The sequence below is a fragment of the Curcuma longa genome, chromosome 3 (genome assembly GCF_044706935.1).
Source record: "Curcuma longa cultivar G26 ecotype Majalengka, Jawa Barat chromosome 3, ITB_CL_G26_1.1, whole genome shotgun sequence".
Lineage (NCBI taxonomy): Eukaryota > Viridiplantae > Streptophyta > Magnoliopsida > Zingiberales > Zingiberaceae > Curcuma > Curcuma longa.
In genome coordinates, this window is record NC_133863.1 from 11,384,490 (window position 1) to 11,400,640 (window position 16,151).

The 16,151-nt window shown below is 39.0% G+C and overlaps 4 protein-coding genes across 4 annotated transcripts; 2 read left to right on the forward strand and 2 right to left on the reverse strand.

Annotated features, from left to right (window-relative positions):
• The first annotated feature begins 327 nt into the window (after nt 1-327).
• LOC141825021 (uncharacterized) lies at nt 328-2,690 on the forward strand. Its single transcript, XM_074712385.1, has one exon. The coding sequence runs from the start codon at nt 1,061-1,063 to the stop codon at nt 2,315-2,317; it is 1,257 nt and encodes a 418-aa protein (XP_074568486.1). The 5' UTR covers nt 328-1,060; the 3' UTR covers nt 2,318-2,690.
• Nucleotides 2,691-3,884: 1,194 nt separating this feature from the next.
• LOC141822662 (uncharacterized) lies at nt 3,885-9,539 on the reverse strand. The gene is made up of 15 exons (XM_074709995.1): nt 9,344-9,539; nt 8,806-8,933; nt 8,663-8,734; nt 8,441-8,554; nt 7,775-7,843; nt 7,638-7,694; nt 7,097-7,150; nt 6,964-7,026; nt 6,758-6,820; nt 6,038-6,202; nt 5,778-5,918; nt 4,820-4,900; nt 4,617-4,678; nt 4,425-4,529; nt 3,885-4,117 (listed from the first exon to the last, which is right to left on the reverse strand). Exons 1-14 carry the CDS (start codon nt 9,477-9,479, stop codon nt 4,430-4,432), a joined length of 1,305 nt encoding a protein of 434 aa, XP_074566096.1. The 5' UTR covers nt 9,480-9,539; the 3' UTR covers nt 3,885-4,117; nt 4,425-4,429.
• Nucleotides 9,540-9,829: 290 nt separating this feature from the next.
• Nucleotides 9,830-13,600, reverse strand: LOC141823941 (RNA polymerase sigma factor sigA-like). The gene is made up of 10 exons (XM_074711151.1): nt 13,457-13,600; nt 12,137-12,803; nt 11,535-11,733; nt 11,341-11,433; nt 11,060-11,188; nt 10,754-10,807; nt 10,599-10,676; nt 10,459-10,521; nt 10,238-10,350; nt 9,830-10,157 (listed from the first exon to the last, which is right to left on the reverse strand). Exons 2-10 carry the CDS (start codon nt 12,784-12,786, stop codon nt 10,049-10,051), a joined length of 1,488 nt encoding a protein of 495 aa, XP_074567252.1. The 5' UTR covers nt 12,787-12,803; nt 13,457-13,600; the 3' UTR covers nt 9,830-10,048.
• Nucleotides 13,601-14,047: 447 nt separating this feature from the next.
• Nucleotides 14,048-15,433, forward strand: LOC141825706 (uncharacterized). Its single transcript, XM_074713091.1, has 3 exons — nt 14,048-14,396; nt 14,487-14,657; nt 15,171-15,433. The coding sequence occupies exons 1-3, from the start codon at nt 14,273-14,275 to the stop codon at nt 15,290-15,292; spliced, it is 417 nt and encodes a 138-aa protein (XP_074569192.1). The 5' UTR covers nt 14,048-14,272; the 3' UTR covers nt 15,293-15,433.
• The last annotated feature ends 718 nt before the right edge of the window (nt 15,434-16,151 follow it).

Consider the following 16,151-nt stretch of genomic DNA (forward strand, 5'->3'; position numbering starts at 1 on the left):
ATAAATTTATAAAAAAATTTTTATAGAACACCAAATAATATTTATTATTATTAAAAATTCTAAATAGAAAAATTGGATATTTGTTCTTTAGGTAGTTAAACGGTTCACTAAGTCCTATTTTTCATAATTATTTTGTAAATCGAACTATTTCAACGATCAAATAAATTTTTAAACAATAAAATTTTGAATTAGTTAAATGACTCCCTGAAATCGTTATTAAAAATATCTAATAATATTTATTATTATTATTATTATTATTATTATTATTCCTTTTCTTTGTTTTTGCCACCGCGGCGATTCACCGGAGTTTTGGAACAAATCCAACTTTGAAGACGAAGTCCGAGCAATCATAGCGAGAGAGAGAGGGGAAGATGATGATTTGGAAGCTCTGATTGGTTGATTGATTGAAACGGAACGAGCTCAAGGAGCGGAGGAGACGGCAGCGGCGGAGGTGGAGCGAAACCCGTTCTAGGTCAAGAAAGTTGGCAGTTCCATCGCTGCCTGCGCCGCAGCTTTTTCTACAAGACTCTGGCTCCGGCGCTCCTCCTCGCATCCACGCCGCAAAGGTCCGATCTTTTTTCCCCCTTTGCCCTATTTCCTGCGCTTGCGCTTCGGAATCTTCCCCCTCCCGCTCTAGCCCGGCGCTTCGGGTGGTTCGCCCATCCCAGAGTGGAGGATTAGGGTTCCGGAGGCAATATGCAATGCGAGCTTTGCCGAGCTCCCGACCCCGGAATTTTTCGCTTCTCGAGTTGGGTCCAGTACTTCTAGGGTTTTGACCTGGCTTGATCGCGATTTGCTTCAAGTTCGAGTCTTTCTAGTTGGTTGAAGCTCGGGATCGTTGCCTTTTTAGTGGTGGCTGTTCCACATTGCTGCTCTAGGGTTTTGTGGCGCGAAGGCGAGATTTTGACTAGCTTGTTCTGAGATGAGGCGGATGAGATTCGTCCTTGCTCTTTCAATCTACTGGAAGTGGATCAAGCTGTAGTTCCTTTGATTGGAAGACAACCAGGATCAGTAGCTCTGAATTGATCTTGTGAGTTACATTTTCTCCGTGCACTGGGAGATGTCGACATCAGAGCCCTTGCAGTACAGCCGTATCAATGCCAATGATCTCAAGATGCAGATTGTTAGGAATCTTGGGAGCGAGCAGTCAAAGAGGTATTTTGGTTTTTTGAATCAATTGTTGGCACAGAAGTTGAGCAAGTCTGACTTCAACAAGTTCTGCATTCCTATCCTTGGCCGGGAGAATATCTCTTTGCACAATCAACTCATTCGCTCAATCCTTGCAAACGCTTTGCAGGCGAAAACCCCGCCCCTGATCTCCCTCGACAAAGCTGCTTCCAAGGCTGTTGGAAAGAAAGCATCTCATGGTGCCAGTGTGGTCAACCATGATGAAGCCCCATCATCCTCAAACTCTGTATGGACTAATGGGCACACCTCGCCAACATCGAATCACAAGGTCAGATTGTGCAACCATGACCAGAGAACGAAAGACCTCCCTACTAATTCTCATATGCAGAACGGAAGAACAGAAGTTGCTTTCCATTCTTCTGTGCCATCACAGAAGAATGCTGCTAAGGAGAATGGATTTCTTGGCCCCTCCCGTTTAGCAAGACCCATGCAGCAGCAGCATCAAGATGTTTCCTCTGAACCGCCTCTGAAGAGACCGAGGGCAGAATGCATTGCACCTAACAGTCAACCTCTTCCTGAGATCACTGGTTTGGTTGATGATGTAGCTGTGGAAAACTCAGAATTACAACAAGTTGGTGACTTGAACTCCAAGAGAGGTCCTCTACAGGCTCCACTTGGGATTCCATTGTGTTCTGCAAGTGTTGGCGGGGCACAAAGATCTTTAACATTGGCAACTGATTCTAGCAGTGGTAGTCTTGGCAGAAGTTCTTACTCTGGAGAATTATGTCACACTGAGGCTCTAAAGAAAAGAATGGAGAAAATAGCAGCAGCTCATGGCTTGGTGAGCGTTGAATCGGGTTGCGCTAATTTGTTAAACAAAGCCGTCGATGCTTATTTGCAGCACCTAATTAGGTCATGTGCTGAATTAGTAGGAGCAAGGCTGAACCATCCAAAACCTTCAAGCTTCAAGCAGCAAGCTCAGGTCAACCCTATAAATGGTGTGTTGCCTCGCAATCATCCTAATGTACAGAACGGTCCAGTGTCTTCAGAGTGCACGCAAAGGCTGAATACATGCACCTCATTGTCTCTGGTGGATTTTAGGGTGGCAATGGAGCTAAATCCGCAGCAACTAGGCGAAGATTGGCCAGTGCTAGCAGAAAAAATATACTTCAAATCAAATGTAGAATAAATATGGTGGATCTTTAAGAACCTCGAGAATTGTTTTGTTTTTACTTCTAGTCTCTCTTGGAGCATTAGCACGGAGTAGAGCAATTCTTTTATATATATTATATATGTATATCTTGGTGAGTTCGAGTGGATGAAAATAAGTCAGACTCACTATTATTTGTCTGGAAACCATAAGGGGACATGTTCCACCACCACAAGAGATGTCAAGCTTCTTCGACATGGTTCACAGCTCAATCAGAGATCAGTTTTGCAGAATACTAATGTAGTAGTGTCTAATGTTGATTGATACAGACGAAGCCAGTCATGTAGGATTTGCAGGAATGACTGTGTGTAACATTAACTGCATAAGTTACTATAGTAGTTCTATCAATGTGATTTCTTTTGAAGAAAAGGTTGTGTCTAAACTTTGTTGTCTTCTCCGAGTTTTTTCTCTTAACTTTTGTTTGATCTCACTGCAATATCTTAGTCATTTGAATCACTTTGTTCTAACTCATATCGAATATTATGGAAAGTGCAAAGGTGTGCTGCAAATTGCCTGCAGAAAATTGAGTTGGCACAGATTTGCAATGTTCAGATACAGCGCTTGCTAATCTGTTATCGCACCTTTGCCAACTAGAGCATGATCTGCTTCGGTTGAGAGATTAAAGTTTGGATCTGCGAGTGTTTAATCTTATGGTTAACTACCGCAAAGAAGCTGTGGCTGTGGAAGTAGTTGAATATTACCAAGAACACAGTCACAGCAAATTTCCTAGCTTTATGATTTTTTGGTTTACTCCTTTCTTTTCTTTTGATCCGATTCCTACGCTCTTTTTTTGTCACCCTGATCTGTTTTTTTTTGGTGTTTTTTTTTTTTTGATAATTTAGGTCTTTAGGCTTCCCTTCACTTTTCTGTAAGGTGAAATCCGCTGCCCACATGGTCGGTCACGATCATTCTATGAGGAAGTAAATCGAGAAACTACAATTGATCACCACGGAAGAAGATATTGTTTGATTTTATCGAGATTCTAACCTTTATCATCTTCTACAAATCTGTTTTATCGTAACCAACTCAGTTATGTCTCAAAAACCCTTTAGACTTCACTTAATTCTAGAGGCATGGTGGTAGTGGATAGTTGACCGGACAACTGTTGGGCTTGGGCCACCAAACATGGGCTGCTGGGCTGCGTGCAGTCCAGTTTTGTGCTATTCTCAGTTCGACATTAACCCAGACACGAAATGGCAGGATTCATTTAGTAATAAAAAACATTGCTAAAAAGTTTTTTTAATAATAAAAGAAGTTAAATTGGCATTTCTGAATAACTTTCTTCCATTTTTGATCTTGTTTATTTATTTAAATTTAAATAATATATAAGGTTGAACAGATAAACCAGAATGCGTGCTAAATAACTAACCCAATAAAATTCAATTTATGAACGCAAAAGTCATAAATTCACTTGGAATCGAAAATAAGTTCCATTGCCACGAAATTCTAGAGAAAAGGGGACGACATACAACAAAAAGGTTAAAACTTAAAAGGGTTGATGTTATAACAAATCTACTAGTGTGCATATATCAACCTTCATGTAGAAGTGGTGAAAGGGAAGAAAAATGTACAATGCCATTTAACATCCTCAAAGGAAGAAAAGAGAAATAAAAACATCTATTGACTCAGTAGGGTCACAATATATCACTCGAGTTCTTGACAGGTTGACAACCTTTAACCTTTAACCATCGTGATTACAAGATATTTACATTGCAGGCGTTGAGGAATCTACTTGGCTTCTTGGTATCTGATGTTTGCTTCAACCTTAGTTCTCAAGCCCTGAAAGATTTTTTCATGCAAATGTAAAGTACTTGATGCTGAAGGAAGTTCACATCATGAACACAAATAAGATACAAGCACCGTAGAAACAGGAGAAGATAGTGTATCAGTGTTTTAAGAGCTAGATCAATTATGCTTGTGTTGTCAGATCGGGAAGAACCTAATCATGGACGCACAATATGCAAGTGGCTTAGATTAAGTTCCAGCCCAATGAGACAACCGTGCTCCTATTTCGACTAGAAGGCTAACTAATTCATCTTCCAGGACCAGATTTCAAAACAATGTTGAATTTACTTTAGGAACTCACCCAAATCAGCAAACTCTACTTGCTTCAGTGGCATGCTTACTCTTTTGTCTGCCTGATGCTTCACCCATTCTCACTCTTTGACATCGTCTGCTTCTCCGAAATTTACTGGATATCATTATCGAAATACTAGTGGAATTTGTAAAAAAAAACATCATCCAAAAAACCCACATAAAGAAAGGTACAAGGAAATACCCAAAAAAGGCTGAGAAGAGCCTGTACATGAAGAATGCAGGTGAGGCAAGTAGAGCAGTAGCCTAGAAACAATGGTTCTTTTAGCGTACTGGAATTAAAAAAATCTAAGACGCTTGATATAATTCTGGAAGAAATCATGTGTGCAAAAGAGAAATCATTCACTCTAAATTAGGATACAAGAAACAACTGAATATTAGCATTACCAGTAGCCAGAGAAATTCTTTATTTGCAAGTCGCTTCGAGGCTTCATGTCTCTCTAATGTGTCCTGGATAAGAGATTGAATCTGTGGTACAGAAAAGATTGATGCAAGATGTTTACTAGTAACTAAAAACAACACTATAGTTTAAACAAAACATTATACCCACTGAGCAACAAGCCTGATCATTATTGCATGCAAGCTTAACAATTAGCAAAGAAATGGGAGCTGTATTAGATAATTCATACCAGGTCTATTTGCAAAGAAGAGACTAGTGTCATTAGAAATCTCTATGGGCTCTAAAGCACCAAAGTCCTTGGCTTCCCAAGAATCTTGGTGCTTAACTAGAGCGCGAAACACGGCACTTAATTTTAGGATAAATATTAAATTAAATATTATCACCAACAGAAGAAATATATTACACAAATGCTCATGATAGCACTATATTGGATAACATTGTAAGAAATTCTTCTTGATTATAGTAATCTTCAGTAATGTAAGTTTATGAAGTCAATATAATAAGAGTAGACAGCAATAACTACTCCTTAGGTTTATGAAATGACAATTCCAACAGTCATGCGTGGTTTTGGCTCCTCGATGAAATCTTGAGCACCTTGTAATGACAGTAAAGGGACCCCAGGCATGTAAACATTTTTTTCTCCACAGAAACGAGACTGATGTGAGGTAAACACTAACATGGCATTAAGGTTGCTCCCACTTTTGAGCAGACAAACCACCTTATCTTTGTAGCACGATCATTTTACAACTTAATTCCTAAATGATGTAGTATTGGTCTAGAACTGAAATAACATTTTGAGCTTGTTTCTTTAGAAGAGAATATATAGATATAAAATATTTTGTCAAACCTTTTCAGTAGGTAGATTTGTTGCGCCAAGTATAAAGAAAGAAGAAACAATAACAGTGCAAGTAAATTATCCATAGGTGTGAGTGGTAGAGTGCTAACCTGAAGGTGATACACAGTTACTGAGTCAAAGAAATTCTGGTAAGCATGGACCACCTGTCTTCTACAGGAATGAACTTTCTCAGGCAGCTTCATGTTGGAACAAATCCAGGTGATGTTGGACTGCCAGAACTTCTTAGCTCTCTGGCACAGATGTTACTATTATTTATAAATAAAAGTCTGAACCATAAGACAAGGTGCTGATCTATACATAAGAAACTCCACCGGAACACATGATGTCAACCCAGTGTAACAGCAACTACCTTGTAGTAAGGATCTAAAAGCTCCTGTAGTTTCACTATATGTAGCACTATGATAGCTTGACATCTTGTATACACTCGAGCAAGTTTATTTGTTAAACACTGAACGAGGAGGCCAATGTGTCTTGTAAACTTCTTGCAATGCTCCTTCAAGGCATGAATCCAGTTCTACATAACACAGAATATCTATATATAGCAAAAATAACCAAACCAAGTGTAGTTTAATAAACACAAACAAGATCACAACAAAATAAAATATCACTTTTAAGTACCATAATAGCCAGATATTACACAGTTAACACTTTATGAGATGGGTAGGCAAAGGTTATTTGTATCATGGAGCCAGATAATGGTACAATACTAGTTTTCATGAAGAATAGATTGGTACACCTGTGTACATTACATTATGGCAAATCATACTGCTCACAAGATTAGTAAAGCAATATTACGATTGGAGCAGATGGTTGGGTTTGTTTGATTCTAGTCATTTTTTGGCAAGTAATATATATCCATCCATTCTACACATCATATGAAAATAAACAAGACTTTAACTTTCAACCAAAAAATCGCTTGGCTATGAATTCGTTCATATAGATATCCAAATAATGACCTAATATAAAAAAGAATAAAGCAAACATTTCATTCCATGTTATCCCAAAGTTGCAGACAAATTGAAAATGATGAACGGGAATGATGATTCCACCATATAGAATAAAAGTTAACCATTTGAACTCTTGTAAAATAAGGTTCCATTTGCTTCTGTATACCAGTCAATCTGTGTGAAGCCTGAAACACGATAAGATGGTGAGTGGTAGTCTCATTAGAAATATGATACTCAAATGACAAGAAATATTTCTTTTCATATTTCAGAAATTATAAATAAAATCCCCCAAAAAGGACATATCATTTTTAATTTTGTTGACCAGCACCTTTTGTAGGCCAAGGATAATAGATGGTTTCCTATACTTATTCCAGTAAATTGTTACACCATTCTGCAAATAAATAAAAATATTCTAAAGAACTGCAACAGACTAGGATCTCATTTCAAGGAAAACCTATTACCTGGAAAAGAGAAAGATGTTTTGCAAGCCAAAATGGCAACCATGCTTGATGAACCTAAGCAAGAGAATATTGCATTAGCCTCGTTTGTTGGATACAATTAAAGTCCCACATTGAAAATACATGAAAAAGATCATGGGTTTATAAGATGGAAGATATCTCTATAGGTATGAGGCTTTCTAAGGACAGTCCAAAAATAAAACCATCCCAAGAGTAGCAGCTCTTTCACAACCTGAGGAACCTCAGGGATCAGTAGTTTATAGACGAGGTGTGAATACGACAATAAGAGGAACTTTCATATACATAAAGATTTTTTAAAATGAGAGAAAATTCATGCCACAGCAGTCAACTTGTCATGTTAACTACAAATCATTTCCCATGTTTCAGCCATTAATCCTGTTAAATAATGGGGTAAAATCAACCAACAACTTAGCTAACCCTGGACAGCTTCCTCATTGTTACATATTTCTAAGCAGGTCCAACGAATTCAATTGTTCTCAGCAAAAAGATGAATACATTTAAGTCAATACACTTCTCACATTACCTCTACTAGCTTGCTTGATGTCAATTTTGCCTCTAACTGTGTTTTTGCTAGTTCCTCCTGCAAAAGCATCATAAGAGGTTGAAAGGCACACAGAAACAAAAATATGACATGCCAATCATTCAGGACATTAAACAAACCTGCAAAATTTTGAGTGCATGTTGAATTTCTTGCAATCTGTGTCTCTGGTCAGCATTTCTTGTTTCAAGCTGAATGAAAAAAACCATGATTTCTCATATTAAATAGTTGTACGAAAACGAACCTTTCACTAAGAAGCAAGATAAAAGGCAACATATTTAAACTCTTAACTAATATCCATAATCTGTTAAAACATAAAGTTTGCCAAGTCAAGACATAATCTGTTTAAACTATTACAGTGATCTGGATGGTCCTTAGTTAAAATGAATAGAAAAGATTTATTGATACTAGGAAAGCAAGGAAAGACACGAGTCATAACAAGTTCTGCTAGACCAGAAATTTTTAAATTGGTATAATGGTATTAGATCATTAAAGACAGACTGACTTCATAAAATATTGGATCGATTACCTTGTTAAGGAACATGAGATATTCTCAGCACTCTAACAAATATCTTGCAGGTAAACAACATGTTTTTTGTTGTGTCATATATCTAGCCTTAATGTTATGGCAGTTGAAACCTTAACGATATGAAAAGATTTCTTATCAAAAAAATGGATAAAATAAATCCGTTAACAATGAAATCAGGCCAAGAAAAACCTGTGAACAAAAAAGATTCTGGAAGCTTAACAGAGGTCTAAATTTAGCTTAAAAGAGCAAGAATTGTTACTCTCTCCAATTTCAGACACAGTCCACCCATTTCATACTCTGCTCTGGAAGCCCTTGCCTCAAGATCTTTCCTCTTTTTGGACTGAGATTTTAATTCGTTCACGAGACCATCAATCTACTTTAAGAGGGTACAAGTATAAAGTTTGATAATGAGCACCAACGTTGAAACTAGCAAATTTCACGCTTTAGACTCATCACAATGCACAATAAGTTTCTTTCGAACCTGCTTCTCAAGTTCTCTAGCACATGCATAAGCCTTCCCCAGCGTTCTCTGAGCATTAATAGCTCCTCTTTTCTGTATAATTTGAAAATATATGAAAAGAATCATTATGAACTCTATTCATCATTATTCTATGACTACTTTACTTGAAGTGATTTCATCTCTCTCTGCAGTGAATCAGTGGTTGCCGACTCCTCCTCAACAATATTTTCGAGTTGCTGGATGATCTCAGCCTTTCTTTTCAGTTCATTTGATTGCTCGGATACACTGAATTCTGCACTCAACAAGACAAAAAATGTAGACCTGATAAATTGTCTTAGATGCGAAAAGATGGGTCTTCAAATCAGGAATATGAAGTCAAGCTTGACCAGGAACAAAGAAAGGGAATAAGCAAGGAGAAATACAAATACAGAGATGCAATACTATGCTATGTTTAACATTATTTGGATAACCAAAGTAGTTATGATATCACATGCTGGAGTTGTAATCGAATACCAGACAAATGGAGACCAATTATCATATATGACGATGCTATATGGAGCAACTTCATCACTTCCAATACAACAATTAAACATCAAGCAATCTGCATTAGGAGATTCATGGAAACCTGATGCTCCAGACCCATCCTAAATAGAAATTAAAAGCTCGAGAGAAAAACTGAAGATAAATAGGTATAGACGTAACCTAAGGAGGAGATTCTCAATCTTAGCTGTTGAATCTCCTCCATCGGTGAGCTCGTCTCCGCCTCCGATCCCGCTAGGACTCCAACCAACGCCAACCAGGGTCCAATTACGACAACAAGAAATCTGGAGACGGCCATTGACGTTGCTGCAGCTCTCACTTCGCTTCGCCGTTCCTTCTTGTAGAGAAAAAGGGCGGTGAGAAGAGGACGCCGTTCAGGTTTCGAAGGAGTTCGCACGTGTCTTCTGCAGCAAGCGGAGGCGACACGTGTCAGAGACGTGGCACATGACACGTGCCTGATACAGCAGCGCGCGGCGTCTAATGCCTGTGGTCCTCCTTGGGCATCCGATCCGTTGATTTTGAATCGGACTGTAGATGTAAAATCACGTCAACCGTCGATATGTCTTTACCCTTGAGAGAAGTTTTTCATTTCACTCCAAATATTTAATAATAATTTACACTGTCTCCTTAAAATAGCAGAAAGCTTGCTTCTATCTCTGCAAAAGCTCGCAGAACCTCTCCAGGTAAACGACTTTTCATTTCCAACTCAAAGGACAACTTCTAACTCTGTTACATTCATATAAATTTTAGAGTATAACTAATCTCAGTGAAAATCCAACATAAATAAATATACACATTTTCCTTTCCTTTCCTTTCCCATTTACACAAGCATCCTCAAGTGCCTACTCACAGAGCACAATTTCCTCTTCAATGGTTCGTCACCATCGCCTCCAATCTCCTTCTTCTCGCTACATGCTTCAGTTTCTCCATGGACACAAGCCCTACTTGCCTAACGCGCTCCCTCGACAAGCCAAACCTGATGAAGAAGAGAAACAACTCTTAGCAGACTTCATGAATGCAAAGCTTCAGATTGAATGCAAAAACTTTTCTACTTACTGTTTGCCGATTTCCTCCCATGTGTGGCATTCACTGTCGATACCGTGGTACAATCTTATGATGTCCCTCTCCCTCTTGCTCAGTGTTGCATTCAAAAGCTTATTGACTTCATCCTGAAGAAATTAACGTGCTATCAGAATTGTGGGATGAAGCAAGATAATCATAAACTGAGGAAGTGAAGGATGGAACATGCAGATCATTAGCATAACTGATAAAAGTACCTTGAGGGACCATTCCTCAAAGCCATGCCAGGGGTTATTATCGAGTTTTGGATCTGCAATATACTGGAGGAGAAAATAAACAGTGTTAGGGCATGCATACGATGAAGGTTAAGAATTCAAGCCAACGAACGTGGAGTTACACTGTGGAGAGTCTCTCCAGGGATGCCATTCAGGGAGGGAAAGGCTTCTCTATCAAGGGAGAGAACTTTGTTCACAGCCTGCAGTTTGAACAACTTAAAGTTAGCTTCTTCTGAGTTACTATTAAGCTACAAGTCAAGTAAATTTGAGCTCATACCTCTGTGGCGTTCCTTACTTTCTTCTGTGACATATTCAGGGACTCGGCAAGTTTCTGAAGAAGGTTTAGAAGGAGTTAACCACTTATGAAAAGCTCCACAGAAATGTGAAGTCCATTGTTGTACTAATTGATTTCCTCAAGAACACAAGAAAGAAGTAGCAACATGGAGCTACTGGTTAAATGTAAGAGAAAGATAAGATTGAGCTACTGGTTAAATCACTTTTAAGTATGGTTAACTGCAAAATATCCCAAGAAGAATGCAATGGCAATTGAAAACCATCAAGTGGGATATACGTTTTAACTTACATCAATAGATGGTGGAATTCCCTTCTCTTCCAGCCTAACTTTCGCTTGCTTAATTGATGTTAATCGCTCGTGCAAATGAACAGGTAATCTTAGTGTCCTGGAGTTCTTAAACAGTGCTCTTGTGACACCCTAGAAAGAAATAAACAGCCTTAATAAAAGACTGAAGATCAAATTGGTGTTCGACAGTTTAGAAACTGAAAAATAAGCAATGGCTCAGTGCCTCAATGTATGAAGATTATGACAAAGATGTAAGAAGTTTCCTATCCAGCTATCTAGCATACCTGTCGTATCCACCAATATACATAAGTAGAGATTTTGAAGCCTTTAGAAGAATCAAACTTTTCTATCCCACGAAGTAAGCCAATCAAGCCAGCCTAAGGAAGAAGCAATTGTATTAACACAAACAACTTGAAGACTATGTGAGTATATAGTTTAAGACTAAGCCACACGAAAAATTCAATAATGAAAGATTCACCTGGGTAAGGTCAGCCATTGCTGCCCCCATGTTGTCATACTTCTGTGCAATTGACATAACTAGCCGAACATTGCTCATCGCAAGCTTTTCTCGTGCCAGAGAAGATTCAAATATCCTTTTCCGCAATTCAAATAGTGATATCCTAAGTGAAGAAGCCAATTGTTTGTCAGTTGGTTCAACTCCCAATTTTGTTTTCAACCTGCAAACATGAATAGCTCAGTTATACTCCACAAGCAACAGCTAGAAATAACACACACTAGAGGAATAAGGAATGAACTCATCTAGTAGATATATCATGATTGTAAATGTAAAGCCATTTACTTCAAGAACACATAAATAAGTAACATACAATTGCAAGAGCCTCAAAATGTGTTGTTTTCATCTAAAGAATTGGCTACAAACTGTACAAGTATAAACACAAGATTCACAGTGAAGCTTAACATGTTGCAGAAGTTGTGACTTCTCTCTACTCCAAATGAACTGGAGCACATTTTCGATTGCACTAAACAATAATGCTTTCAGTTGGTTCGTGTTGTTTGATCCATAGCAAGAGGACATAGATTCATTGTCAAACAAGGATTCTGACGAGAGAAGTTACTCACTTTTTTCTGTGTTCCTCTAAACGCATACCAGCTTTTATTTTCTTTGACAGATTAACCACTTCAGCATGTGTCAGCAAGTTCTCACTAACAGAACCCCGCACATAACCACTTAAATCAGACTTGAGTAACTCAGGACTAACACGAAAGTGAAGTGGTTTCACGCTTGCAGGTTCCATGTCATCGTTACGAGCAAAACATTTCCTTCTACAAGTTAGTCTCCTTTCGCGAGCAGATATCCCTGAGCGAGTAATGGCAGGTATCTGAGAACTCCTATGAGCAGAAACAGAAGTTGTATCCATGAAAGGAAGTTCCAATTGCTTCTCCAACATAGATTTCTGCAGCAAAATGAGGACCTCTAGAGAAGATTCAAGGTCCGGCCTCTCAGACCAAGTAACACTAGTTGAAGGAGCCCAAGTATTGGCATGCTCTTTCAGTGCCTTGATTGACTGTATGTATCTGGCTGGCGGAACATTCGAACCGAAATGGGAAGATTTCTGTGAAACTATGGTACACTTTGTGGAGGGAACAGAAAATGGTAGCATATTGTGATCTGCAGCAGGAAATAACTTATCTGCAAGGTCAGTTGGACAAAATGAACAGGTCAAAAGCCTCTTTCCTGTGCTTAGTCCAATAACTGCTGCTGTTGCCATCACCCAGCTCAAAATGCCTGCAAAGTATCATTCTCACTTGATCAAAAATATCTCATATATATGAGCTGCAGTTCCAAGAAATTCAACTCTAAATCTTTTACCATGGACTTAAAACGGTGATATCAAAGAAATTGACTGCAAAGTTGCAACAATTATGAGATAGGTGGATTATCAAGAACTTAGATGAAATTATGTCAGAAATATCACTCTCATCTGTACCGAAAATTTGAGCTCTTAGTTCATGTGAATTATAAATTTGAATGGCCGGTTCTTTCCTAACAGCTTAAGCATTGGCGATAATGGTGACTGAATCAAACCCTAGCTCAGAGAGACATAAAAATCTAATAGGTGACGATTAGAATCATAGATTAGAGATGCAAATTAATCGACATAACAGATACTAGCGTAGAAAATACAATCTTGCAAAAGGGAGTCTACTTCCAGCACCTCAACGATCCACTCTCTAGCCCCGAAATTCGTCCTTTGCAACTCTTACAAAAAGAAAATAGCTAAGATAAGAACACATCGCAAGAACACCACGAAGTAGCTATCGTTCACTCAAATCGCCGACTGCAATCCAGAAACTAAAAAGGCGTATGGATGGACACAAGAACCAAGGAAAACCGAAGCCTAAATCGAGAGAAGAGAATCGAGCAGGGCGTGTGCGCACCAGAAGGTGGCGGCCGTGTGGATGAACTGCTTCAGACTTCGATCAATTTTCGATTTTTTTTTGCTTTTTTTTTTCTCTGCCAGTCAGCGTCTCTCCCTCTCTGTTTCTCTCCGTGGTTATTTGTGAAGGAGAGCGAGGAGTGAAGCGAGGCGGAGGAGATATGGGAGGGAAGCCATTGGTTGGCGCAGATATTTGGCAGACGCCTATTGGCGCACATCGATCCATATGGATCCCCCACAACCTCCTCATCTCCACGGCGCTGCCGCCTTCTTAAACCGCTTTGGATTTAAGTTTAGATTATTTCTAATAGAGTAAATCTAGTTAACTTTTTCAATTAATCCAATTAATCTACTTTTTAAGGCCGTGATTACAAGGTGTTCTAAATTATTTTTCATTTAAAAGTCTACTAAATCTGCATTAAGATCCAGGAAACAGAATCTAAATTTATAGGAACTGATATAAATGGTAATTGTTTGATTAGCTGAAATGGACATCCGTCCGTCTTAGATACGCTTAATATATAACCGGAACACGATCTCGTACTCAAATAAATTACTCAGTTGCGTCCTCTAAACGTCATTGGAGAATGTAATGGGACCCACCTGAAAGAAGCTCGAACGCCGCCGGCCATGGCCGCATCCATCTCGTCCTCTTCTTCTTCTCCTTCTTGTTTCTTCCTCCATTTGATCCTTTATATGCTCTCCTCTCTTCCTTGTTCGAAATGCTAGTGGAAGAAAGTTTACGAGTTCGTCAGTGTGATCGAGACGGGGGCGCGTTGGGTTTCCCTTGCTGGAGTTCTGAAATTCCTGATCCGGGATGGAGGGGGACTGGAGAGCGAACTCAGACTGTGCCAATGCTGCGAATCCCTTCCACGCCTGCGCGGAGTATTGCGAGAAACGAGCTCCAGGACCGAAGCCCCGAAGCCTTCTGCCCTTATTAGGTTTTCTTTCGTCCTATCCCTCTTTTGATTCAATTTTTCTTCTTTTTCGTTGTTGTTGTAGGTTTTGATCCTAAAGGTTGGTTTTCGCAGTCTGTGCAGGTCAAATTGGGGAACCACATGAGGAAAATCGAGGTCTAGTTGCTTCGCCCAGGAACGTAGATCCTTCATGCAGAAACGCCTCCAATCCATTCCATCACTGTGCTGACTACTGCCGGACAAGAACCCCCAGGGCGAAAGAACAAAGGGAAGAGAATCGAGCAGGTCTGCTGCTTTCTCCTGTTCCTCGTTTCCGCTAGAACTGATGCTTGAAGAAAAGGCCGGATTTTTTTCGGTTTGCATCTGAGAATCTCACAGTTGAACTTCAAAATATTTTCAAATTTTGATAATAGAAACGCAACATCTTTTTTCCCAAGCTATTCCTCGTTTATTTTGCTTATGAAACTGCAGCATTGTTTCTTCCTTTCAACAAGGAGCGAAGCATGAAGAGGAGACTGATAAAGCAATTGCAGGAAGAAATCTCGCTCCTAATTGCAGAAATGCATCTAATCCATACCACCAATCTTCAGAATATTGCTCTTCAAGGAAATTGCTACTCGCAAACAATTTACTTTCTCCTTTCTTATTTTCAATCTTGTTTCCTGTTATTTTCTGAAAATTGCAAACTGAAACTGAACATTCATTTTCATGTTCATGCTAAATCTAGTGTGGTTTTTCTTGTCATGTTTTGTCTTATTTTGTTTTGGTTCTTCTCATAAGATACAAACACTGATCTAGTTATTACTGAGAGGAAGGAGGACAAGAAGACAGAGAAAGCAGGCATGGAGATCATCAACCCCAATTGTGCAAATGCATCAAATCCATACCACAAATGTGCTGACTACTGCTTCAACAAGTAAAACAGTTTTTGTAGCTCACTTCGAAGGACAAACATGTAAAATTGTTTGTGGTTTCCCTGTTTCTGCACTGCATCCTTTTAGCTTTTATTGACTGTTTATAGCCCTTATTTTTCATTGTCATCCAATGTGCTTTCTGTAAAAGAGAACTGATAGTCACTCTTTCATGTATTATCAATCTATTGAAGCTTGAACTCCATAAAAGAGAGTATTATCAGATGATAAACAAAACAAAGAGAGTATCCAACTTCCTACTTAAACAGAAGAAAATGAAAACGGAAAGCACTTCATTTGGATTACTGTACAACTGATTCTACAAGGATGCTCTCTACTCAGCTAGTAAGACTCATTGGAGTTGTCATTAAAGTCACGAGATCAAAATTCTTCTTTATAGAAAGAATAGAGACTTCATGGTTTTCACTGTATGTTATCAATACGAAAAACTTTGTTCCTTCTTCCTTCTGCAAAAGGTGGATTCGCCACCTTAGCGGCCCCACACGGTCAGTCCCACGACCATTTGTGAGGAGGTAAATCGAGAAAGTGCAGTTGGTTACGACGCAGGAGGGTATTGCCTGACTTCGCCAGGATTCGAACCCTTGCCCTCTTCTGCAAGTCTGCTACGTCGTAACCAACTTACCTATGCCCCCGGGGCTTGTTCCTTATTTGTGTGCCGTAATTGTAGGATTTGATTACGCATTCTCATACTTGATCCTCAACACCCCTGTGAATGTATAGAAAGAGCTTAACTCAACAATGGTGGTATAACAAAGAAGAATATAAATTGCTATATATGATTGAGATCTATGAACTTACAGCATGCTCATGGTGTTTTCATTATATTGAAGTGAAATATAAATATCTA